Source organism: Mauremys reevesii, linkage group 1 (assembly GCF_016161935.1).
Source record: "Mauremys reevesii isolate NIE-2019 linkage group 1, ASM1616193v1, whole genome shotgun sequence".
Classification (NCBI taxonomy): Eukaryota; Metazoa; Chordata; order Testudines; family Geoemydidae; genus Mauremys; species Mauremys reevesii.
Window position 1 is genome coordinate 12,286,391 of NC_052623.1, and position 24,306 is coordinate 12,310,696.

At 48.7% G+C, this 24,306-nt stretch overlaps 1 protein-coding gene across 2 annotated transcripts; it reads left to right on the top strand.

Moving 5' to 3' along the window:
* Nucleotides 1-56: 56 nt before the first annotated feature.
* LOC120386527 (ecto-ADP-ribosyltransferase 5-like) lies at nt 57-21,232 on the top strand. 2 transcript variants are annotated; one of them, XM_039505931.1, is made up of 5 exons: nt 57-90; nt 14,585-14,675; nt 16,726-17,422; nt 20,186-20,218; nt 21,017-21,232. In XM_039505931.1, exons 2-5 carry the CDS (start codon nt 14,610-14,612, stop codon nt 21,028-21,030), a joined length of 810 nt encoding a protein of 269 aa, XP_039361865.1. In that variant the 5' UTR covers nt 57-90; nt 14,585-14,609; the 3' UTR covers nt 21,031-21,232. The 2 variants fall into 2 exon arrangements, with proteins under 2 accessions (XP_039361865.1, XP_039361864.1); XM_039505930.1 differs by lacking the exon at nt 21,017-21,232 and having other exon boundaries at nt 20,186-20,632.
* The last annotated feature ends 3,074 nt before the right edge of the window (nt 21,233-24,306 follow it).

Consider the following 24,306-nt stretch of genomic DNA (forward strand, 5'->3'; position numbering starts at 1 on the left):
AGCCCCTATAAGAGGCTGGGAGTCAGAAGCCCAGTCAGTCTCCCTTTGCTTGTAGAGGGAGAAGGGCTTGGCTGCAGGGACCTAAGCAAGGTATCTAGATTGGGAGCAGAGCTGGGGAAGGGCCAGGGGAGCTGGGAGCTCCAGCCTGGAAAGCCCCAGGCTGCAGGCCTGACTACAGGCTGAATCAATGCATGGTTGTAATGGGGCAACCCATGAGTAGGCAGAGGCAGCAGGTCTGAACCCCTTTGCCTGTGATGAGTGGCTGATACTCCAGTCTGCCCCAGTGAACAGAGGCTAGATGGAGACTGGGCAGTAGCCAAGACTGAGGCAAAGTGGGGATAGTGGGTGGGGGTTCTCCTGGGAGGGGGAGACCAGAATTGTGGGGGTACTGCCAGGGTACAGTACCCAGTTAAAGGGGCACCAGGGTCCTGGGAGGGACACAGGGGCCAGCAGCGGTGGTGAGACACTGGCCTGAAGGTGCTCTGGAGGCTGGATGCTAATTCCCAAGGACGACCAGCAGGAGGTGCCGCTGGGTCAGTCTGTGCACACTTACAGGTTCTTCTCCTCCATTGTTAAATGGCCCCAGGGATGTGGTTTCCATCACTTCCCTTAGAAACTTGGCTATAGACTGCTAGTTTCAAAAGGGTAAATGGGATGATCCAAGGAATTACTGTATAGGCCTGGCTTTGACACTGATTCCAGGCAAAACAGAACAGCAGTTATGGGACTCTGTAAAGAATGGAAACATGAAATGAAAACTTCCTAACTGTCCGGGTGGTTAAGCACTGAAATAAATTGCCTAGGGCGGTTGTGGAATCTCCATCATTGGGGATTTTTAAGAGCAAGTTAGACAAACACCTGTCAGGGATGGTCTAGATAATACTTAGTCCTGTCTTGAGTGCAGGGGACTGGACTAGACGACCTCTTGAGGTCCCTTCCAGTTCTATGATTCTATGATATTAACGTCTATCTATATTTAATGCCAATCAATATGATTGCCTGGAAAACAGGTTCTGTGAAGCAAATTTAATATTCTTTGATGAGATTACAAGTCTGATGGTAACTGTTGATGTAATGTATGTGGACTTTTGTAAGGTATTTGTCTTAGTACTGCAAGGAATTCTGATTTAAAGCCTAGCACTGTACAAAATCAATGGCACATATAATATGGGTTAAAATCTGGTAAATCCTAAATGAGATGGGGTGTTTCTAGTGGGGTCCTGCAGGGACCATGTTTTCAGCTCAACACTATAAATTATTTTAATCAATGGTCTGGAAGAAAATACAAAATCTTTACTGGTAAAGTTTTCAGATGACACAAATGTTGGTGGCATGATAACAAATAGCAGAGACAGTGATACAGAGTTATATGGATCCCTTGGTAAGCTTGACACGATCTAATAATGCACAGTTTAACATAGTCAAATGCAAGGGTATATGTCTAGACCAGGGGTTCTCAATATACCTGTTTATGGAATTAGTGAGACCATAACTGGCTTTCTAAAGGTACCACGCAGTGCAAAAGAAACACACTTTACTTACAGCACTGCAGGCTGGGCCTGTCCTGATTCACTACATAACAAACAGAGTGTGGAAAAACACTCAGCAACTAAACACCATCCAGGCCAGGGCCTTAAGATGCAGCCCCTACTCCTGGCCAGGAGTATCTGGGCATAGTGCTCTGGTAGGACTCTTTCAGCCATTTGGACCCCATCCTGGCTTCTGGTTTGAAACACCACTAGCAGGAGTCCTGCAGTTTCTGTGCTACACCCAAGGGCTGGGCTCAGAGGGGAGATGTCTGTTCCTGGAGGTGCTGGCAGAAGGTCTTTTCAGAGATCACTAAATGGTCCAAAATGGCAACTTAGATTTGTGGATAATTCTGCTCCACTTCAGGATCCAGGCTACCAGGGTTGACTTGGGATGCCCCAGTCAAATATGGGGCCACCAGGACCTTCCAGTGTTCTGGCAGGCACTATCCATTCAAACACCTCAAGGAAGGCATGTGGGTCATCTTTGGAACCCAGCTTCATAGAATCATAGAATCTCAGGGTTGGAAGGGACCTCAGGAGGTCATCTAGTCCAACCCCCTGCTCAAAGCAGGACCAAACCCAACTAAATCATCCCAGCCAGGGCTTTGTCAAGCCTGACCTTAAAAACCTCTAAGGAAGGAGATTCCACCACCTCCCTAGGTAACCCATTCCAGTGCTTCACCACCCTACTAGTGAAAAAGTTTTTCCTAATGTCCAACCTAAACCTCCCCCTCTGCAACTTGAGACCATTCCTCCTTGTTCTGTCATCTTCTACCACTGAGAACAGTCTAGATCCATCCTCTTTGGAACCCCCTTTCAGGTAGTTGAAAGAAGCTATCAAATCCCCCCTCATTCTTCTCTTCTGCAGGCTAAACAATCCCAGTTCCCTCAGCCTCTCCTCGTAAGTCATGTGCTCCAGCCCCCTAATCATTTTTGTTGCCCTCCGCTGGACTCTCTCCAATTTATCCATATCCTTCTTGTAGTGTGAGGCCTAAAACTGGACACAGCACTCCAAATGAGGCCTCACCAGTGCTGAATAGAGGGGAATGATCACATCCCTCGATCTGCTGGAAATGCCCCTACTTATACAACCCAAAATGCCATTAGCCTTCTTGGCAACAAGGGCACACTGTTGACTCATATTCAGCTTTTCGTCCACTGTAACCCCTGGGTCCCTTTCTGCAGAACTGCTGCCCAGTTTCATTGGATCGGTATGGCTGAAGTCACCAGAGCTACATCCATTGGCCCCCAGCAGAAGACTCAGTCATTGCTATTGCTGGACAGACTGTTCCTGGGTCAGCTGCTGGCTAGGCATTATTTGTAAAAATTGCTGGAGCTGGGGGGCGGGGTGTTCTGCTATCCATTTCAACAGATTATCTGGATCCATAATGTAGGGAGAAAGCTTCCTTATACCTTTGGGGTGGCTACTTTCCCCGTCCCTCATTCTCAACCCGTTCGCTTCTGGAATTTTAATTCATTTGCCCTTTTACTCATCCCAATCTAATCCAACCTTTTAATACTAGTGTTTAAAACTTTCAGTCAATGGCACAGTCACTCTTTACAGAGCATGTTGCATTCCTACACACTAGCAAGGCTCTGAATCCGAGCAGCTGATTCTTTCCTCCTCTGACACCAGTCATCACCAAGCTTGATCCAGTCTGTCTCACAACTCCTTCCTCCATCTACAAGCTGACTCCACCAACCAGAGCAGTATTCTGCACTCCTTCCCCAATCATCCACAGAGATTCCAAAGGATACTAAGTAATTTTTGCAAGCATCCCCAAGTCTGCGCAGCCATCTGCCTCTCTTTCTAAACCCTTCGCAAGCTTCAGAGAACAGCACACTCTTCGGGATCCTGTAATGCGGTATTCACTTGACATGTCCAGGCCACCTGAGTTTTTTCTTACTAATCAACATTATCCTGAATGTGACATACCAGGACAATTAAACACTTCCACATTTGTCACCCTGTCTTGCCATCTCATTTGAAGAATTTTACGCAAGCATCTGATATGAAAACTGTTTAGTCTTTTGGTATGTTTGGTGTAAGTCATCCATGTTTCTGAGCCATATAGCAGTCTGGACAAAGCACATGTCTCACCAATACAGATTTTCACTTTAGTTGACAATTTGTTATTGTTCCAGGCTCCGTCTTGCAAAAGACCAAAGTTCCTGACAGCTTTGCCAATTGTACTAGTGAGCTCAGCACCATTATCTCCATTGCTGGTAACAGTAGAGCCAAGGTAGCAAAATGGCTTGGCTTTAATATCTGGGACGGGGAGGTAAAGAATCCTCGAACAGGAAGCACAGAGGATAAAATGGGGGCAGTTTTGTGGATTTGTTTGGAAACAGGTGCTATTGGGAATACTCAGGAGCCCTGGCCCAAGATCATAGTAACATTTTGACTCTGAATAGGCCCGATCCAAAGCCCACTGAAATCAATGAGAGTCTTTCCATTGACTTCAGTGGGATTTAGATCAGACCCTTATTTCCTAAAAAAAACCAAACACCATTAATTCTGAAAATGAAAGTCTTCAGGTTTCTCAGATAAAGTCAAACTATTTCCTGTGTTATGAACACCGCAGATTAAGTTCTACATCTGCAGCCAGCTCTTGCTTGGGTCAGCAGCCTGCCAGGGACTCAGACACACTTGGGAAAGTCAGGTATTGTAACATCACTCAATTCTTACTCTTCATTATCCTAATTACAGACACTTATGCTGCATTTATCTCTAGACAACAGGTTGAACAGTGGCTTAGAGAATGATACAAATCTGCCCGCAGTTACATCTGTCCAGTACCTATGGACCCGAGGGGTAGTGTGGGCCAGTGGATGAGGTAGCTGTCTGGGAGGGAGGAGACCAAGGCTTTCATCCCAGCTCTGCCCCTGGCCTGCTGTGTGTGACAACGGGCAAGTCACTCTACCTCTCTTTCTCCTACCAGCCTTTGTCTGCCCTAGATTGTAAACTTTTGGGGATGGGCACAGCCTCCCTATGTACAGCCCCTAGCACAACTGGGCCACAATCTGGGTTGGGAGCTCTAGGCACTTTTGTTATGCAAATTGTGTAGAATCTGGGGGTGCACAGAATGAAAAGTCTAATATTTTCTGTTGAGTTGATTTCAGGGCTCTAATTTGTTATAAAATTATAAAAGTTTTGGGGATGGAAACTACAGAAATATTTAAAACCCCATGTGGTGAAAACAAAAAAAATCTGCCTATTTTGCTCACATCTACATCATAAAATACCCTGACCACATCTACTTCCATAGGGTGCAAACATCCCTGATTGTTCATTATAAAGATTCATCCTTTACTGACACAACTACACAGATGTTCCATTCATAACATCAGGTGAGCCTCCCAAGCAGAAAGCTGTTCATCTCTTCCCAGAGATTGCCAGGACAGCTGATATCTATCCGTACCTAGCTGCCATTTTAGGCAACTCAGTCCCAGAATCAGGGCCCCACCCTGGATTCACAAAACCCCTGCTCAGCAGCCCAAGAATGCTGTAGGCACATAAACTCACTCGGCACCTAAATTTCTGCAGTAACCAATTCCCCAGGCGTCTGTTTCTGCCTCTGAGCATGTGCACTGCAGCCCCATGCCAGGCCAGAGCATTTCATGTCCCAGGGGAAACAGGTGTTCCTGCACCTAACTCTCCTGTGGGACCTGATCTGGTAAGCGTGCTTGGACCTTGCTTACCAGATCAGCTCCTGTAGAGAAACGTACACAAAAAGCTGACTGGGGAGGACGGGAGGGAATGAGCATTTTCCTCATAACTTTTAGCCCAGTGGTCAGGGTACGCCCCTGGGATGTAAGAGACCCCGGGTTCAAGTCCTCCCCTCAATGGAGAAAGAGAAAGGAGTTGAACTGGGATTTGTCAGGTGAGTGCTCTAACCATTAGGCTACAGAGCCATATTTCTTTTTCAGTACAACTTTAATTCTATTAACATGATAGAATTTATTTACTTGTTTGTTTGTTTCTGACTCTGTATACAGAGGAAACTGAGTCTATTCATAATATAGTGGGGCCCAGTTCATTGCTTACATAAATCATGTTCTATACAGCATATGACAGCAACATAACTTGAACTCCAGTTTCCCCAGTATTCTCTCTTTGGTTTTTATCTAAATAAGCTTAAGGTGAAATGCTCCCACCCATTTGGAGAATGGATCAATAACAAGAAGATATTGTTTTTTTCTTGATCAAGTGGTTGGCTTTATCTAGGAAAGAGCAAAATGCTTCAAAGATTTTTATTTTGGGAGGTATTAATGTGAAAAACTGGGTTAAGGTTTTCCTTAATCAACATCTGAGCACACATGAGTGTTTCCAGAATACAACAGGGCATCCAGCAATGGAGTTAAGGTCCATACTGGGGTCACTGTTATATCTGTCAGGCAATACCAAAGCCCAGTGCACTAGCTGAGCGTTAGACACATGTCCATCCTCGATTTGAATATAAAGCAAGAACTGGAGAGGGGTGGGTGTGGAATGTAGAGCTATTGGATTTAAACCAATTAAAAATGCAAAATGCTTGGTTCTCCAGCTGGTGAAAAATATATTTTTAACAAGTGGAATATTTAAGTTCCACTAGACTCATTCCCTTAGGGCAGCGGTTCTCAAACTAGGGGTTGGGACCCCAAAGTGGGTTGCGACCCCATTTTAATGGGGTCACCAGGGCTGTCTTAGACTTGCTGGAGCCGGGGCCAAAGACTGAGCCTCACCGCCCAGGGCCAAAGCCGAAGCCCGAGCCCCACTTCCTGGGGTCAAAGCTGAAGCTGGAGGGCTTCAGCCCTGGGCAGTGGGGACTCACATTACAGGCCCCCTGCCTGGGGGTGAAGCCCTTGGACTTTGGCCTCCCTGCCCAGGGCAGTGGGGCTTGGGTTTGGGCTTTGACACACACACCCCCCGGGGTGGGGCAGCGGGTCTCTGGTGGGCTGAGGCTTCGGTCTCCCCTCCTGGGGTCGTGTAGCAATTTTTGTTGTCAGAAGGGGGTTGTGGCGCAATGAAGTTTGAGAACGGCTGCTGTAGAGCAGAGGCTACTGGGCTACATTTTTTCAGGCCTTTCTTTTGGAAGCTATTGTTGCAAGTGCAATTGTGCTCAGAGACCTCTAAGTGATACGGGTTGCTGGGATGTGGAGTGATCAGCACAGGTGCTTGCATATTGGGGCATACATGCATTAGTACTTTACTCTGAACCCCTGGCAAAGAATTGTTAACTAACGAATCAATACATTGAGGGTGTTTCCTTTCCAGGCATTTCATTAGATATCCACGCTGCTGAAAGTCTAGTGAGAAATTTAAGCAGTGACTCACCTTCCTGCTGTTCCATGTTAGCTACCAGGGTGACCCCGACTGCCCTGGGTGCTGGTCTAACAGATGTACAGTGTCCTTAACTGAGCTTTCTCCTGCTTGAAATTCTGGTGCCATTTCACAAAGCTCTGCCTACAGCTACCTGTCAAATCTCAACCAAGTTCTTTTTGTCTAAGTGAAATAATGTTACGGCTGTTTGCCAATGTGCCGTATGTGCTGCGACTGGAGCTCCTTGTTTTATTCTCTCTCCCAATTTTGCAATGGCATTTAGTGTGGTTACATTTGTTACCGCTGCGATTGGAGAGACACGACGACTCAATCCTGAAGGTTCCAATTTAGAAGTTGATTTTTTTCCCTCCTTTACAGTTACATGTGGGATTTCCTTTGCCTCTTTTTTCAAAGGAACCAGTGTCTCCACTGTTTGGGCAGCTTCTACAGTGGACAATTTAGGTGGGGAGTTTTGCTTTAACCTTGTATACCATTTCCTGATTGGGGCAGGTGCCGGCACCGTCTGACGGTCGGGTATTGGCAGGTTTCTGTGGAGATTCTGGTTTTGGTTCTAAAGTGGCTTTGGGTACAATGGGCAGATCAGATTCAAAATGAATTATGCCAATTGTTCATTATTCCTTCTGACTCAGTTGACTTAAACGTATAAAAATTACTTGCTGGAATTTCAGGTTGCAAAGAGTTTCTTCTTTCCTGAGAGGTCCTGATATCTAGGATTGCCTCCTTACAGCCCTTCACAGCAACGTCTACACTTCCCTGAGTTTCTTGTAATAAGCGGCCCAACTGCGGGTGGGTTTGTGACATGTCTGGCTTACTTACTCTTTGTCTTAACTTCTCACTAATCCCTTTCTCCTGGGATAAGGCTTGTTGTGCCTGATCCAACTGTTCTATTTTCCTTCTCAATTTTCCTTCTAAAGTGTTACCTACAATAGATACATCCTCCATTTCCTCCACCTCCTGAGGTTTTCTCTTTAATTTTTCTTTCTCAAAATGGAACACCTTAAATTCCATGGATCTGTGAGGATTTGATAATTCAGCATTTTTGCTGACTCTCCACCATGTGTTTCAATGAAGACTATCTCAATGAGCCACCTGCACCCGGATCCCCACCCCACCAAGCCCCAACCAGCTGCATCTGGATCCCCCCCCCACCTCACTGAGCCCTCTCACAGCTAGAGTAAGAGCTGGTTCACTTTGGAGCAAAATCAATGAGAGTTGTCCGACATGTTTTTACTGTTATTCTCATCTATAAGGGGGCTTTTACTCTGTAGCTTTTACTCTGATGTAGCTGGGCGAGTTCACCACTGCGTCCCTTCCCCACACACTCATGGCTGACCTTAACCCCACTGAAATTAGGATGTCAAAACTCCTGTCTAGACACACCCATGTGTGTAAGTGTAAGCGGGGCAATGGTCCTGCTGTTGTGGGGAACTTTCCTGGCTTCTGCAATACCCCTGGAATCGGCTAGCGAAAGGATAAGTCCTCACCACCAGCTCCCTTTACCCAGAGGCCTGCCTGTCTTCAGGGACTCCCCTTCCACTCTCCTGTGTGGCAGAGTCCTCGTATCCCCAACAAGGCTGGGCCCAGGATTCCTGGAGGACGTAACTCCGCCATCTTGTGGTGGTCACTTAGGACAGGAGCTAGGGTGGCCCCACTCTGGAGCATAGGCGGCAGGTTATATACTTTTGTGGTGCTCGGGCACCAGGAATATTCAGGGCTGAGGGCCCTGCTCCAGCAATATTTGGAGCTGGGTCTCTCCCCTGGCCCTGCCTGGATCAGGCCCCAGCCCCCGCAGGCCTCCCCCCCGCCCCGCCCATCCCTGCCTGGATCGGGCCCCAACACCTGCTCCCCTACGCATCTCCCCTCTGCCCTGCTGCGTCCCTGCCTGAAAGAAAGTGGCGCGCGCCTCTCCCGTGCCTGCTTGTGCTGCCGGTGTAGCACATTCCTACTTGGAAAGGCTCCCGGCAGAACGGCTGTTTGCTGCCCCAGGGTCCTAGCGCCCCCCATCCTCTAATGGCAAGTCAGGCTGCCCTCACCCTGCCCTTCTGCCCTAGCCCTGAGCCCCTCCAATGCCCCAAATCCCTCAGCACCAGCCCCAACCCTCATCCTCCTGCACCCTAATCCTCTGCCCCAGCCCTGAGCGCCCTCCTGCATCATAAACCCCTCATCCTCAGCCCCACAGCCCTCAGCCCTGCACTCTCTCCTATCCTCACACTCCCTCCCAGAGCGTGACCCCCTCCCCCTTCCCACACACCCCTTCCCACCCCCAAACTCCCTCCCAGAGCCTGCACCGCACCCCTCACCCCCTCCTGCACACCCATGCCCTGCCCCGGCCCGGAGCCTGCACCCAGCACCCAAACTCCATCCCAAAGCCTGCACCCTGCACCCCTCCTGCACCCTAATCCCCAGTCCAGGACCTGCACCCCAGACCCCCCCAAGTCCCCTCCCAGAGCCTTTGGCAGGTGTGGGTGGAGTTTTGGGGGGCGGAGTTGGAGGGGTGGGTTCTGGGCACCACCAAAATTTCTACAAACTTGCCACCAGTGCTCCGGGATGCTGTCTCCTCACCAGCTGTTTCCCGTACCCCTGAGCACTGCATTCAGTTCAAACCACATACAATTCATTAAACAGCAGCAGCAAGAGAAATAAGGGAAAAATGGGAAAGGTTAAAGGAAACAGGGAACCTGCCCTGTGGGCACTGGGAAACCACAAAGTGTCTCTGGGACGTAAGGGCAGTTCACAGTCTGTTCCTCACACATCCCAGGCCTCCCTCCCAGGCCTTGGCTGTGCTGCGGTGATACTGCAGGTCAGACACCTGCTCTGGCTGTGGCCACACGTCCGCAGGGTCTAGGTGCTGGGACCCTTCTCCCCAGCATCAGCTCCTCTGTCGGGTTCATGTTTCCCCTCCGAGTCCAGCCTGCAAGGCCTCTTGGCTGGTGATGTATCCTGCACACTCACCCCCCCTGCGCCCCCGCCCCCTCCCGGCTCTCCCAGCCACTCACTGTGCTTGGCTGCAGTGTTACGTGTGGCGCAGCCGGCATCCGCTATCCTGGCTCTGGGCCCGCGGCTCCCCACTATAGCTAAGTCCTAGATCCTCATCGGCGCAGTGCTGCCCCAGCTCTTCCCCCAGCCCAGCTCTGGCTGTGGCTCGCTCCTTAGCTCTGCCCTACTCTGTCCCTGGCAGCTCCAGCTCATACCTGGTCCCCGGGCTCCTGACTCCCTCATTGACCTGCCTGCCCTGTCAATCAGGCTGACCTGGAGCGTTGGCATCTCCCATTGGCCCTGGGGACTGTCAGCCTCAGGATCCTAATTTCTCCTCTACCCTTCCCCTTTCTCCTGGTACTGGGAGAGGGTCAACCAAAAAAACCCACTGAGTTTCAGTAAGGGACCATCTCAGTTCAGTGGTGAAGGCACTCGGCCAGGGTTATTCTCACCAAAGCACGGTTCTAGCTCCCCCTAGGAGCTACAGGGATACTAACATATGTATGTGTGTGTGACAATGGACCAGCTCAGTCAGTGCCCTGGGATGCTGCTCCTTCGTCTGGACAAAGGTGCCCTTCCTATGGCTTCTCCTTTTATACATTAACACAGACAAGTTACGCATTGCACTCCAGATGTGGCTGGTTACCAGCCTTATCCTGGTATCTGCTAATTCAACCAAAACATCCCCATCCATTATCCTGTCATCCCATCCTTATCTTACTCAGGATCGGCATATTCCTGTACCATCTCCTAGGAATGTGTTCACACTGATACTTGAGAACTCTGGGAGTCCTGTACCATCATCTCCGGTCAGGAACGTGCTTATTTGGTGTTCGCCTGTACCTGGTGCATTGCTCTATTGCCCAGGCCAGGCCTACTCTGGTTCACAGCCTTTGGTTCACACTGTTAGCTAGGCCTAGGGCTCCAGCAAGGCCTACATCGTGCTTCCGTGCTGAGGCAAGATTACATTAGGAGGAAGAAAATCCTGTAACAGAATGAAAAATTATCCACATTTTAGTGATATTTTACTGAATTTATAGGGGCTGGGCCTGGTGAAATCCACAGTCTTCCCGTCAACCCTAGAGAAGATGTCTGAAAAAGTAACACAATCTGGAACTGTATTAAGTATTTTGCAGAGCCTTCACCTCTACTACAAACCCCAGGGGAAGTTATAGCCAATGGAGTCTTTGGAGAGCAACTCCATTACTGGTGCTACAGCAAGATGGCTGAGACAGAGAGAGGAAATGTGTAAAAAATCAGTCTGAGGTTTGGAAAAGGACACAAATGTGGGGTTTTACAGTGGGAAGGTGGTGTGCTCTCCTGGAGAATCAAGCATTTATTTGGACTTACATTCAAAAGGGGATGCGGTCCTTAAAAAAGAAAACATGAAGCACTGAGAGTGGGACTGTATCCCCCAAAATGTGTCAAAGCTCAGATATATTGTGGTGTAACCCTTCTGCCAGGCGGAGCCAGGAGCAACCAGGGCCCGGGTTCAGTATCTAGGGGTTCCTTTCCATCCACACAACACAGAACTGGCTCGAGACCCCACCCAGTAACCTGGGAAAATTACACACCACCCCTGGGCACCTCCAAGAGGCAAGCCTGCCCCACTCACAAGCACAGAGTCTGAGCGTGGGAAAGAAACTTTTAATAAAAGGAAGGAAGTAACTTGGTGTTAATTTGGGAAAACACCGCAAACAGGGTTTATAAACATAAACCATGAGCAACAGACCCACCCCCAAGTAAGCTTGGCAGTGTCCTTTTCCCCTCAGGTTCTTAAGTCCAGCAACCCAAAAGTCCCTAGCGCATGCCCGACCCTTCTCTGCACCCCACTCACAGTTGCTCTCCTTGGTCAGTGCAGACCCAGGGTTCAGAGGTGCATCTGCAGAGTTCACCTGCCACCCTGGGTGGAGGGAGGATAGAGGCACCTTTCTCGCTCCGCTGCTCGGGCACTCGCTCGCTGATCCTCTCTTCCAGCTGCCGTGCTGGACGCTCGCTGTGCCTCTCTGCCTGCTGCCCTGCTGGCTGCTTGCTCTGCTCACTGCCTCACCAGCAGGTCCGGCTTTAGGAAGTGCGGGGCCCAATTTGAACAGTTTCGATGGGGCCCCGGCAGGGATGACCAAAAAAAAAAAGTAAAAAAAAATGTGGGGGGCTTGTACTCACCGGGAGGTGCTCCGAGTCTTCGGCGGCACTTCAGTGGCAGGTCCTTCACTTGCTCCAGATCTTCGGAGGCACTGAAGGACCTGCTGCCAAAGTGCCGCCGAAGACCCAGAGCAAGCGAAGGACCCACCGCCGAAGTGCCGCCGAAGACCCGGAGCGCTGCCAGGTGAGTAAAAATTAAAAAGGTGCCTCTAGCCGAGATTCACACTGGGTATGGGGCCCAGTTCGGGGGAATTGGTGGAATTGGCCTAAAGCCGGCCCTAGTCACCAGCCACTCGGTCAGAAGCTGACTGTCAGTCACTTTGTGCTGCCATTGGCCTCTCTGGTGCAACCTCTACACCTCAGTATCTTAGCAATTTTCAGCTCTTTGTAGGCTGGGTAGAGACTGCCCCATCTCAAGTGATTTCAGCTCTCAGTAATTTTTAGCTTTTAGCAGGTTGGGTAGAAACACAGTCCTACCACAACTGATTTCTGCTCTGATTGAGTATTTAAAATAACAAAAGAGGCTCCTAATGAAGCCTATTTTACTCTTTCTTTGAACAGTGGGGAGGAACGGGTCAAACAAGTCCAGGGACTCATCGGAAATAGCTACACGCCTCCTAGTTAGGACAGCTATCCCTACCCCTCTTACTTTCACAGGGTTCTGCATTCGAGCCCCTGGCTTAATGATGTTCTTTCAACTGAGGGTGACTCCCTCATTTCGGACAAGTTAAGCACAGTCCTACGTCCCTGTATTACAATAATACCACCAATATTGGTAACAGCATTTCACTACCCCTGAGTTCAGTTTTAATTTTTTTTTATTAAAGCTAATGTTAAAAAATTATATAATTCACAGGTTAAGAAAAGAGTGTCTGTACATCTGGGTATAGTGCTTAGACTATCCATAAATACCAAGTTTGTTTTTCAAGTTGTAAGATACATATAGTGCATAATCAGCAATAACCCAAATGTAGGTGAATAAATTTAAAAATACAGTTTAGATATTCGCATCCAAGTATCCGGATACATCACTCATGAAAAGTTATACAGAGAGTTGGTTGTGGAAAGCAAATATAGCAATGAGTGAAGATTGTTCCTCAGTCATTGAGAATTTAGGGCAGGTTGTCCATTTAGAAAATACAATCCATGTATTTCAGTTACTTTCCCCACTGATCTGTAACCCAACCCCAGCCAAAGTTGATAATTTTGAGCAGCAGCGTTCTGTCTGCTGGATATCTAAGCAGAGCAGGTGTGTTTATGTAAACAGAGTTTGCTCCGGAAGTCTCTCCCCCTCCCAGCTAGCTGTCAGGGAAGAATTCAGCAGACTACCATGGAAGAGCCATTTCAAATGAAGAAGCATCACCCAGCCCATTGTTCTTAAAAGAAATATGAAATGTGTTCAGATTCATTTTCCACCCACCTCCTTCTGTACACACATCACACCCCTACATTTCGTACCCATTCACTCTGTGTTGACATCCATCCTATCACCCCAGGCACAGCTCAGCAGTCGCCTATACCAAGCCAATCCCTAAGCTACACCATGCTAGGGAGAACACCGCCACACACCCTCTCCTTTATGGGCACAGGGCAGGGGAGGGATGGCATTTCCATGTGTGCAGTGGAAGTCCCATCCTTCACAGTAAACACCCCAAGGCTGTTGCTTCCCACTCCTGGCCCTACCTCTGCTTCCCTGAGCAAAACACTGCCACCTCCTAGTCCTCATGTCACTGGTTCTCCCCTACGGTCCAGTCTTCAAATTCCAATGCCTGGCTTCCTTTCCCTGGCCAGAAAAGCAAACCCCAAAGACCCAACTCCACAACGTGTCCTCTAAACAAGGGATCAGCTCAGCAGGTGAACAAAGGAGGCAAGCAGGGGAGTTTTGCAGGGTGTAGCTGTCAATCCAGTGCATGGAGGTAAAGGGACTTCATAAGTTCTGTGCTGGTCTCTTTGCTGTTTGTCTCTATGTGGCTGGGCTTTGGGTCCCTGACCAGGCCAGGTGACCGAGGTCTGTCTGTGTCTCTGAGAGGGTCGGTGGCTCTTCTGACCATTGGGCCTAGGATCAGCCCTGGTGTTTGACGTCTGAGTTGTCGATCACCCTGTTAGCCCCGGGGCAGAACTAAGCAGCGAGGTGCAGAGTGTATAATGTTGTTAGTTGCCGAACAAACACTTGACCAGGCACTTGGGTGAGGCACTGAAATATTGAGCTATGTCGTTATTTTAGCCCCATTCCCTAGGAGCTGATTGACAGACCTGCCTGGCTGCTGGTTTCTGTGTATTGTGCTGTGTAACGGCTCTTACGAGTAACCACTGCAGCTCTATGGATCATATTTCTACCTCCTGAAACTCTTTAGGGAAATGTGATCACCATGTAGTGAAAGCAGGATTTTCCCACAACTACTCCCCACCCTCCAGCTGAGAACTGTATTTCAGGGTCAAACCCACCTCCATTATGGCCGGGCTGCTGTCCCTGAGAGAGCAATTCCTGCCTGGGAAATCCCAGTTAGTTACTGAATGTGGAACAGAGGATCACAGTGAAACAATCTGGAGGATGTTTGGTTTGATGTGTTCTTTCCCCCTACATCTCCACTGACATTCCTGATGGATTCTACAGCAGCCGCCCTGGGGAAGTTGGAACAATGCTGAGGCCTCTGCTGATCCCCTTCACATACTTCTGTCTTCAAACCTGGCTGGAAATCCCTCAGGTAAACTCTTTAGCTTTGCCAGTGAAGCACTTGGTGTTTTCTTGTGTTTCTGCTCAAGGCTCTGCAGGCAGCCATACTGCCTTAGACCCATAGACACGTATGGCTGGAAGGGACCATGAGAGGTCATCTTGTGCACCCTTGTGTGCTGAGGCTGGACCAAGTGCACTGAGACCACCTCAGACAGGTGTTTGCCTAATCAGGGCCCCATGCCACCATCCTCAGTGGCTGGTAGGGGAACCCAGGCCCTCCCACTAAACTGGGTTCCAGTCCAGGAGTCTTCTGACCAGCAGCCAATGTCTGCTCCGTCAGACTCCTTGCTGGTGCCTCCCTGGATATCTTCCTACCACAGCCTTTTTCCAGTCCCCACAGTCTCTCCCGGCTCACCCTTCTTTCAGGGCCGGGCTCGCAGGGCTCCTCCGTGGAATCACCCAACACAATCCCAAACCAAAAGAACAAAATTCAACCAATTTCTGACTGGCTCAGGCTTCCTCCTCACCCTGCAGAAGCCTCCGTGTTCCCCTCAGGTCTCTCCACTCTTTACTGCCAGGAGAGGGACTGCCGAGGTCTCCCCCCCTCTCCCTGCAGCCCCTCAATCTCCAGTCCAAACACCCCCTAGGCTTTACCAACACTGCCGCTGGCTTCCTCCTGGCCTGAGGCAAATAACTTCTGGCCGCAGGCTTCACTGCCCCCAGCCTCCCAGGCCTCCTCCTGGCTCTGAGCCCTCCAGTTCTGGCTCCAGGCCTCTCTCTGCCTTTAGCCCAAGAGGGGACGTCCCCAGCCAGGTTTGATCACCACTTGTGCCTAACACCCCTCCAGGTGCCACCCCGCAGCCTAAAGGGGCTCAGACTCCGGTTAACCCCTGGTTAACCAGTGTGGGGTTTATACAACCCATCACAACGGTGTTGCCGTCCTCCATGTGCATTTGGGGGTTGGATTCTGGATGGAACCTTCCCATGGGCACCGCCAGCCCTGGAGTATGCAGTGCATGGCTGGCATACAGAGATGGCAACCCACTGACTCCCAGTGAGGTAAATGGGGGTGGTTTCTAGATATTCTCGTGGGAGTGGATTGGGATCTCAGTCCCTCCTAGCTCCCTCCCTTCTATGTCCCTTGTTCCCTGGGCTCTGTCTTCCGTATTAATGTATCCTGTCCTGCCTTTCTGCCTAACCTGCCCCTCCCCACCTGCACACAATGTATCTATGACACTAACATGGACCCCAGTAAACTAAAAACACCTCTGTTCCGGGTACGTGGCTCGCTGGTCTCTGAGTGCAGCCCGCCAGGCCTTGTGCCTTTACCCTCCTGGGTAGGAATCCTGTGATTCTCCCACTCTCAGACGGGGCCCTGGGCTGCGGTACCTGTGAGTCCATCGTGCTTACCCAGCAGCTCCGGCTCAGTTCAGGTCCCTGCGGTTCATCCCTTCGGCAGTCGGTGCCCAGTGCTGTATCTGCCGACACCAACGTGTTGTTCATTTTCCTGTAGGAACAAATCATTTAGCGAAACCAGATTTTAAAACAACCCACAGTCCACACTCACATCAGTCTTACCTAAAGGGCTAATGTAGGCCGGCTCTCTGCACCCCAGCAGGACCTGTCTCTGAGCCTGGCTCCCCTCAACAACTCCCTCTCCCCTCTTAACCGAGTGTTCCTCATTAAACCCGACACAGATCTTCGGATCACCTGCATTCCCAGACCTCTTCTATCCATCCTGGCTTCTTTTCCCCAGGAACCAGGGCAACAGACAGTAGTAATCAATTATTACAGGGCAGCTACAAATCCATCACACCCACCCTTCTCCTCCCTCCCAAAAATCGAGGCGCCAATGTGACATTTGCCAACCACATCCTGAGGATTCTGCTTGTGTGTTCCATCCCTTTCTCCCACCTTTCCTCTGTCTTGTCGCTTTAGAGGTAAGCTTCTAGGGGCAGAGGCCATCTCCTAGTGTGTTTGTACAGGGCCAAGCACAACAGGGCCCCGATCCTGGGTGTGACCTCTAGGTGCTTTTGTAACACAAATGCTAATGTGACCATATGTTTCCTTTCTTCTCCCAGGCACAATGCCAGGTGGAGCTGAGCATGATGGATGACGCTTTTGATGACCAGTATATAGGATGTGCTGAAAGAATGGATGGAATTGCACCTGAACTGCTAGAGAAAGAAAAGTCCACATCCTCAGTGTTTAGCACAGTGTGGGAAAACTCAGGGGAAAAATGGAAACTTGTAAAGAAAGAGATTTCTCTGCCCACAGGCTTTAAAGATGAGCATGGAAGAGCCATAATAGCCTATACTGATAATGACTTTCACAGTGAGTTGAATGCGGCAGTGAGAGAGGCTGGGATATCTCGAGCTCATTACATGGCCAGTTTCCAGTTCAAAGCCTTTCATTATTACTTGACAAGAGCTTTACAGCTCTTACGAGGGAAGTGTGATAAGATGTACAATATGACGGTGTACCGGGGGGTTTCTGTCAGATTTCAGCACACAGGATCAGGTCACATTAGGTTTGGATACTTCGCCTCTTCGTCTTTTAGTATAGAAGTAGCTAAGAGATTTGGCATGGACACATTGTTCACCATCCACACGTGCTTTGGTGCTGAGATCAGGAACTTCTCACGCTTTCAGGAGGAGGAAGAAGTGTTAATCCCAGTCCATGAGATATTCAATGTGGCCCGAGGACAAGGGAGTAACAGCTTTGTCCTCTGGAGCACAAACCGGACCTGCAGCCATTTTAACTGCGCATACCTGGGTGGTGAGTACTGGGCTGAACACGAGAAATATTTGTGTGGGGCTATTTGCTGTGGAGAATTTGAAAACCCCACTTCAGGGAGAGCTGAGAAGAGGGACCCTGACTTGCCACCAGGGCTGGGGGAGACAGGCTGCCATGACTCTTGCTGCTAGAGAGGGCTTGGGCGGGGGTGGGTGGACACTGGGTCCAAATCGCTCACTGAGGAAGAAGGTGCCTAGTCATCATGGCAATGGGATCACTAGAAAAACAGGTGAAAGCCCCAAACCACTGTGAGTCTTCAACACACACACACCCCATATAGAGTCGACAAGAGCCCTGGCAGAGCAACTGTGGCTCCTCAAACACAGCACAGCAAATCCATATGATGTGTGTGACATTCCCCTGGTGCTATCTGGACCAGTGATCTGCGAGGTCACTCCAGTCCTTGACTCTGGGAGCCAGCCTTACCCTGCTCTGCTGTGAGAACCCCACTCCTGGGCTGTTCACGCACAGCCTCTGGCATGTAAACTGCTCCTTGGATTGTGCAACCGAATGACACTAGCCAATATCTCCGGTCCCAGACACAACCCTAGGAACCTCCGTCTTGCAGTGTCGTTATGCCTGCTGGATGCTGCAAGCTTATATGAGTCTGTCAATTTAACAAAAAATTGATATGCAGCAGGCTTGTTATCCCAAGGGGAGTCCCTGACATATTTCAACCCAAACACACTGCTTCAGGTAAAATAAACAAACAGATTTATTAACTACAAAGATAAATTTTAAGTGATTATAACTCAAAGTATAACAAGTCGGATTTAGTCAAATGAAATAAAAAGAAAACACATTCTAAGCTGATCTTAACACTTTCAGTGCCCTTACAAACTTAGAGGCTGGTTGCCCTTCAGCCAGGCTCTCCGCTTTGATCAGCGCTTCAGTCGCTTGGTGGTGGTGTCTGTAGATGGAGGTGAAAGAGAGAGGAAGGGCCTGGCAAATGTCTCTCCCTTTTATCATGTTCTTTCTTCCCTCTTGGCTTTTCCCCCCGCCTGCCCTCAGTCAGGTGAGCATCACCTCATCACAGTCCCAAACGGACCAAAGGAAGGGGGGTGACTCACTCCAGAGTCCAACAGATCCTTTGTTGCTGCCCAGGCCAGTGTCCTTTGTTTCTGTGAGGCTGGGCTGGGTTTGTCCCATACATGCCTTGATGAGGTGTGAACTGCCCCTCTGCTCTTAGAGAGGTTTTCCCTGGGCTTGCTTTAAGCCATGAGGACACATTTTCAGCCTCATAACTATATACATGAAATTATAACCTGTAACACTACTGTAACTTTACTTTAACAACAATTACTATAACATCATTATAACAACAATGCTCAATACATCATGAGCCTTCCAAAGACATCCGATATGACAAACTTTGCATTGGATACCACACAATCATTTTACAAGGATGAACATGGGGGTGCAGGGTGTTCCCCTGAGGTACAAAGCGTCACAATGTGGAAAAGGGAGCAGTCGGGTGGCCTAGAGTGCAGATGGCACAATATTTGGGGCAGTCAGAACTAGGAACGATGGTGATGAACTTCAGAGAGATCTAATCAAGTTTGGTGAATGGGCAACGCAACATCAGGTGAAATTCACTGAAGGTAACGCACATCGTGAGAAACAGTGTCACTGGATTCTTAATGAGCTGTATCAACTCAGAAAGAGACGGGGCCATCATTGTGGAGAGTCGGTGCAAATCTCAATGAAAATCTCTGTTCAATGTGCTGCTAGGTCCATTAAGCAAACAAAATGTGAGCAAACATAAGGAATGATGCGATGGAGAATAATGTGAAGATATAACACTATTATATGAATCAATGGGGCACTCTTCTCTGGGATACTAGGTTCAGTTCTGATCACCCTGGCTCTAAATAAATAAATAAAATAATAAGTGGAGATATACTTATCTCCTGGAACTTGAAGGGACCTTGAAAGATCATTGAGTCCAGCCCCCTGCCTTCACTAGCAGGACCAATTACTGATTTTTGCCCGAGATCCCTAGGTGGCCTCTTCAAAGATTGAACTCCCAGCTCTGGGGTTAGTAAGCCAATGCTCAAACCACAAAGCTATCCCTCCCCCCTAATTTTTTTCTAAAAGTGTTGAAAATGATGAGAGGTCTGGAGAGATTTATAAAGGTGAGCCTGGGATGGTTTAATTATCAGAAGAGAGACATAAAAAGAAACATGATGGAGATATACAAAATAATAAATGAGACAGTGACAAATTAGAGAGTGCCATTTTCCTTTTCTCATAAAACAAGAATAAACTGAAGGCAACATATTTTAACTAGTAAAAGGGAATGCCCTGTTATATAATGCAGGGTTAACTTGTGGAACTCATTGCCACAAGGTTTCCATAAGGCCAAGAGCTCAGTAGAATTCAATTTAAAAATTAGCTATTTATACAGAAAGTGAGACTCTACACAGTTATGTTACATAGAATAAAATAATTGTTTTTAAAAGGACTATAACCCCTTAGGCCTGAGGACATAAGGCTGTCACTAATTGCCAGGGTTGAGGAAGAAACTTCCCCTGTGTGTCGGTAATTCCAGAATTGTTCACTAGGGGATTTCTTGCAGCTTCCCGTGAAGCAGCTGGGACTCACCTCAATCAGGGACAGGCTAGAATGGAGCCCATTGGTGGAATCCAATCCAACAGTTCCTGTTTCTTTGCAAACAGTAGAATGAAGTTGAAAATTCTACCTGGGGAGATCCCATTTCATTGACCCTCTCTGTTTGTACCATAGGAGAGAAGAACCAAACATGTGTTTACAACTCTGGTAAGACAGAATCTTTTTCTTTACATTGTTTTGAAAATGATTTGCCCTCTGTATTGAAGTGCAGAGCCAAGAGCAACCCCACCAGGCAAACACGTTACATGAAACCAGTTGATAAATAAGTGAGTTTAACTGTAGATTCTGTCTATTTATCCAATTTCTCATATGTCTCTCATGACTAGTATCTGAGCACCTTCAGGTCTCAATGAATTCTAAGTGTAGTTGATTTCAGAAAAGAAAATGTAGGGGGAATTACTCCTTAGAGCACTAAAGAGTCATCTTCAGTGTTCTGAACTATACGCTGAAGACACATCCACGACCCTACAACACAAGTGTGTCTCCATCTCCCTCCTCTCATAACTAGACCCATTCTATCCCCCATGGAACAACATCCTCTCAAAGGACTAAACAGGACTATTTTACCAGAGCAGATCGGAGAAATCTCAATGAAACATTTTCCCATTGGAATTTGACAATAGGACTGCCTAGGAATCATGGACCCCAGGACTTCCAGTGCCCCCAACCCTGGGACAACCTGCTTGGTGGACTGCCCCAGAGCCAACGCTCCGTTCCCTTGTGTGGAGAATTTCAAAATTTTGGGTTTTCATTTCAAATCAGAACAAAACAAAATTTTGAAATATCAAAATCCTCCACAAAATGGAATGACCCTTCTCTGCCCTGCTCTACATTTTCCCTAAAGCCAATAAAAAAATTAACAGAAATGGTGTTACTGGTGTCTGCAGCCAGTTTCCACAGACTCATGTCTTTATTTCTCATAACTGGAATACTCTTATGCGGCAGATAAGAAACTCTAACCAGAGTCTCTGGGACTGGCTTGGGTGAAACGTGCTCACTAATGATTGATACCAAAGGAACAAGCAGGCTGAGGAGAGAGGAAGCAGGTGAAATATATCTACAGTGAGGTGAATGTCCCATGTAAATCCCAGGCTGGGTTGTCCTGCTGAGGGGAAATGGATTCATGTTTTCCCTCTGGCATAAGCAGGTTCCAGTGGCGGGTGAGCAGGGTGCATGTGTCCAGCTTTAATGATCTCTGTCAGTGTGAAATAATTTCCTATTAATTCTTTGGTCTGCTTTTTCCTATTAACAGCTACCAGAAGAGGCCTGGCCTTCCCCAGTGAGCTGAGCCCTCCACTGTTTGGAGGATCCATCATCTTGGCCCACGCTGCTGCTCTGAAGCTGTTTGCTGGTTTCTAAATTGTCCTATACGTGTTACTCACTTTTTCTCTCTAACACAAATCAGGCTGATGGGACTTGCCAGATCCAAAGTCGTCCTGCTATTCTGCCAGCATTCCAAAGGGAAACCAGGAACATGGAGGGAGTGTCGCTGGTACCTGCTTGGGCAAGCTTTGATTATACGTTACCAATGAGTAGATCAAAACTTGAAGCTCATAGTTCTATTCCAGGTGGGATTTGTCTTACAATGGTAGAGCTTTAAATTGGTGCACGTTCGATAAATAATTACTTGTATTCCTGTCATGCTAGCACTTTCGTATCAACTTTTGATAACTTCAGTAAACGACTTTTAAGAAATGAACTATGTTGGAGTATTTTCATTAATACACTTGATTGATTAAATCTGTGTCTCGGCCAGGTGAATCTGTAGCAGCGCAGTTTGTGGGGTCCCATGTCTATATCTCTCAGTCACTTTCATATCAAATTTGCTGAGAAGATGATATTTCTAACTGGTGAAATCAAAGGTCCAATTTTATATGCCCACTGACTGTACTGGGATTGCATGGGGCTAATCAGTAAAAGCATGGAGGTAGGCCTGACTGCTACCATAGCAACTGACATATTCAGCAAGGGGCAAGCTGTGTGCATGGATATTCTCAATAGCCAGATTGGGCCATCAGGAGTATACCAAAACTGTACACCATATCAGTAATGGTCTTGCCAATACCTTATACAGAGGTAGTACCACATCCCTGCTCCTATTTTATATTCCAGTCCCTTATCTTGTAAGTGTGAGCTACAATCTTCGCTCTGTGTTGTTTTAGATGTATACTGATCAAAGTGATCTAGGTATCTGTTTCTTAAATTAGCCCTCTTTACCAAATACCTAGATCATTTTGATCAGTATAACTGACCGGTCCCTATCTATCATTATTTATCACTCCACCAATTTTTGTATCATCTGCAAATTTTTACCAGCAATGATTTTATATTTTGTTCCAGCTCCTTGATAAACATATTGAAAGCTACTTGGCCAAGAAGAGATCCCTAAAGGACCCCAATACAAACACCCCCATTGGATGATGAGTCCCAGTTTACAATTACTTTTTGTGACATATCAGTTAATCAGTTTTGATGCCACTAAATGTGGGCTATGCTGATTTTATATAGTGCTGATTTTTTATCAGGATGTTGTGTGGGACTATGTCACATGCCGTACAGAAATGTAACTCTATTATACCAAACCAGTTCTGCTGCTCTTGAATCACACAACAAGGATAACTACCCTTTAGTATCCCTGCCCCAATAACAACGTGACTTGTGGTCCAACACCAGCCAAACGTGCTTCTTCGGCAAAGCAGTCCCATCATGCTGAGCACCTAGGCAGCGTGGGGGTGCCCGTGGAAACAGGGCCGGCTCTTCCCCAGCTCACCACTAGATGTCAGGGGAGAGCTCATTCAGCCCCTGCTTACAAAAACACACTCAGCCCCTGCATGCGATGGGAACTCAGACCCAACTCTAGCTCCAGCCCCATCACGTCCAGGCGTGGGGAGAAGAAATAGAGGGACACACACACACACAAACACACAGAGCCAGACAAGATGACCCCCGCCCCATCATGTGGGGAGAACAGCCCCTCTCTTTAAAACACGGGAGAGGGGAGGCTGTGAGGAAACACACGGCAGGGCAGGGAGATGAACCCTGAAGAGGAGGACAGGGGGACAGAGATGGGAGGACACATGGCCAGATGCGGGGGAACAGAGACGGTCTATAAATTACAGGCCCTTCAGCTATTTTGTACTTTTTGTCTCTCCTGTCCAGAGGTCAGAGCTGCAAGGAAAGAGATGCAATCAGCACGTCCTGCAGGGACTACAGCGCTGCCATCAGGAATATCGCAGCCCCTCCGCCCCAGCCCACGCCGGGCACTGTGTGGCTGTGGGGAAGGAGGCTGCACAAGCCACTTACCCTGCTGGTTTGTGCCCAGCCACTACTAAGTGGGGATGTGCCGCTGAGCTGGGGCTCTGCTGACTCTGCCTGGGTCCCAGGCTCAGCCATGCAGTGGCCGGAGCGGCTCCCTGCCAGGTCCCTGCTGCCCTCGGTTTGCCCCAGACCACTGCCCTGGGGGCTCCCACTCTCCATCCTGGCCCATCCAGGGGATTTCATGGTGCTGCAGGGAGGAAGCCCAGGGGATGGGGGAGTTCCCAGCCCCGGGGGCACCCTGAGAGAGACCCATTGACAGCGCCTCTGGGGCCAGCTGCTCCAGAATGGGGGAGGGGCTGGGAGGCCATCCCAGAAGGTTGTGCGCTCACATTGGAGAGCTGGGTGTCTGGGCAGCTCCCAGTTCCCCTCTCGGCAGGGAGAGCAGCTGCCAGTTCCCTTCCATATGGGAGGGGGGTTCACAGGTCGCCATACCCCTAAGGGCAGATAATCATCAACAGGAGCCCTTACCCACAGTCCCTCTGCTTGGGCTGCAGTGGGTTTCAACGGCCTGGGCTCTTAGCTACCAACTGGGGGTGCCTCCACCTGACTGTTTCAGGGACTCAGGAACCTACCGTACCTCCTGATGTGGCCTTAACTATCCCTGACCTGGTACTTACCCCTATGACCAGCCTGATACCTCATCCATAAACTCTTCTGACGCCTATGTAATGGCTGACCCAACAATCAATGTGCACTTTACTTACAAAGGGAAATATGGGCTCTGTAATGCGGCAGAACACGGACCCTGATGAGGGGTGCAGGTCTGAAGGTGCTTGACTGTCAGGAAGGTGAAAATCTGCCCAGGATCTGAACTCTCTGTGGCAGCAATAGGCATTACTCACCATGGAAAAAAGTCCCCATGGTGGAAGAGCCCTCCTAAGTGTATCTAAATCCAGTTGCTCTCTTCCAGAGTAGAT

Coding starts and splice junctions, on each gene's coding strand:
- LOC120386527 (XM_039505930.1), top strand. CDS start 14,610: ATGCTGAGGCCTCTGCTGATCCCCTTCACATACTTCTGTCTTCAAACC. Junction 14,676..16,725: donor CCTGGCTGGAAATCCCTCAG/GTAAACTCTTTA, acceptor TTCTTCTCCCAG/GCACAATGCCAGGTGGAGCT. Junction 17,423..20,185: donor TAACTGCGCATACCTGGGTG/GTGAGTACTGGG, acceptor TTTGTACCATAG/GAGAGAAGAACCAAACATGT.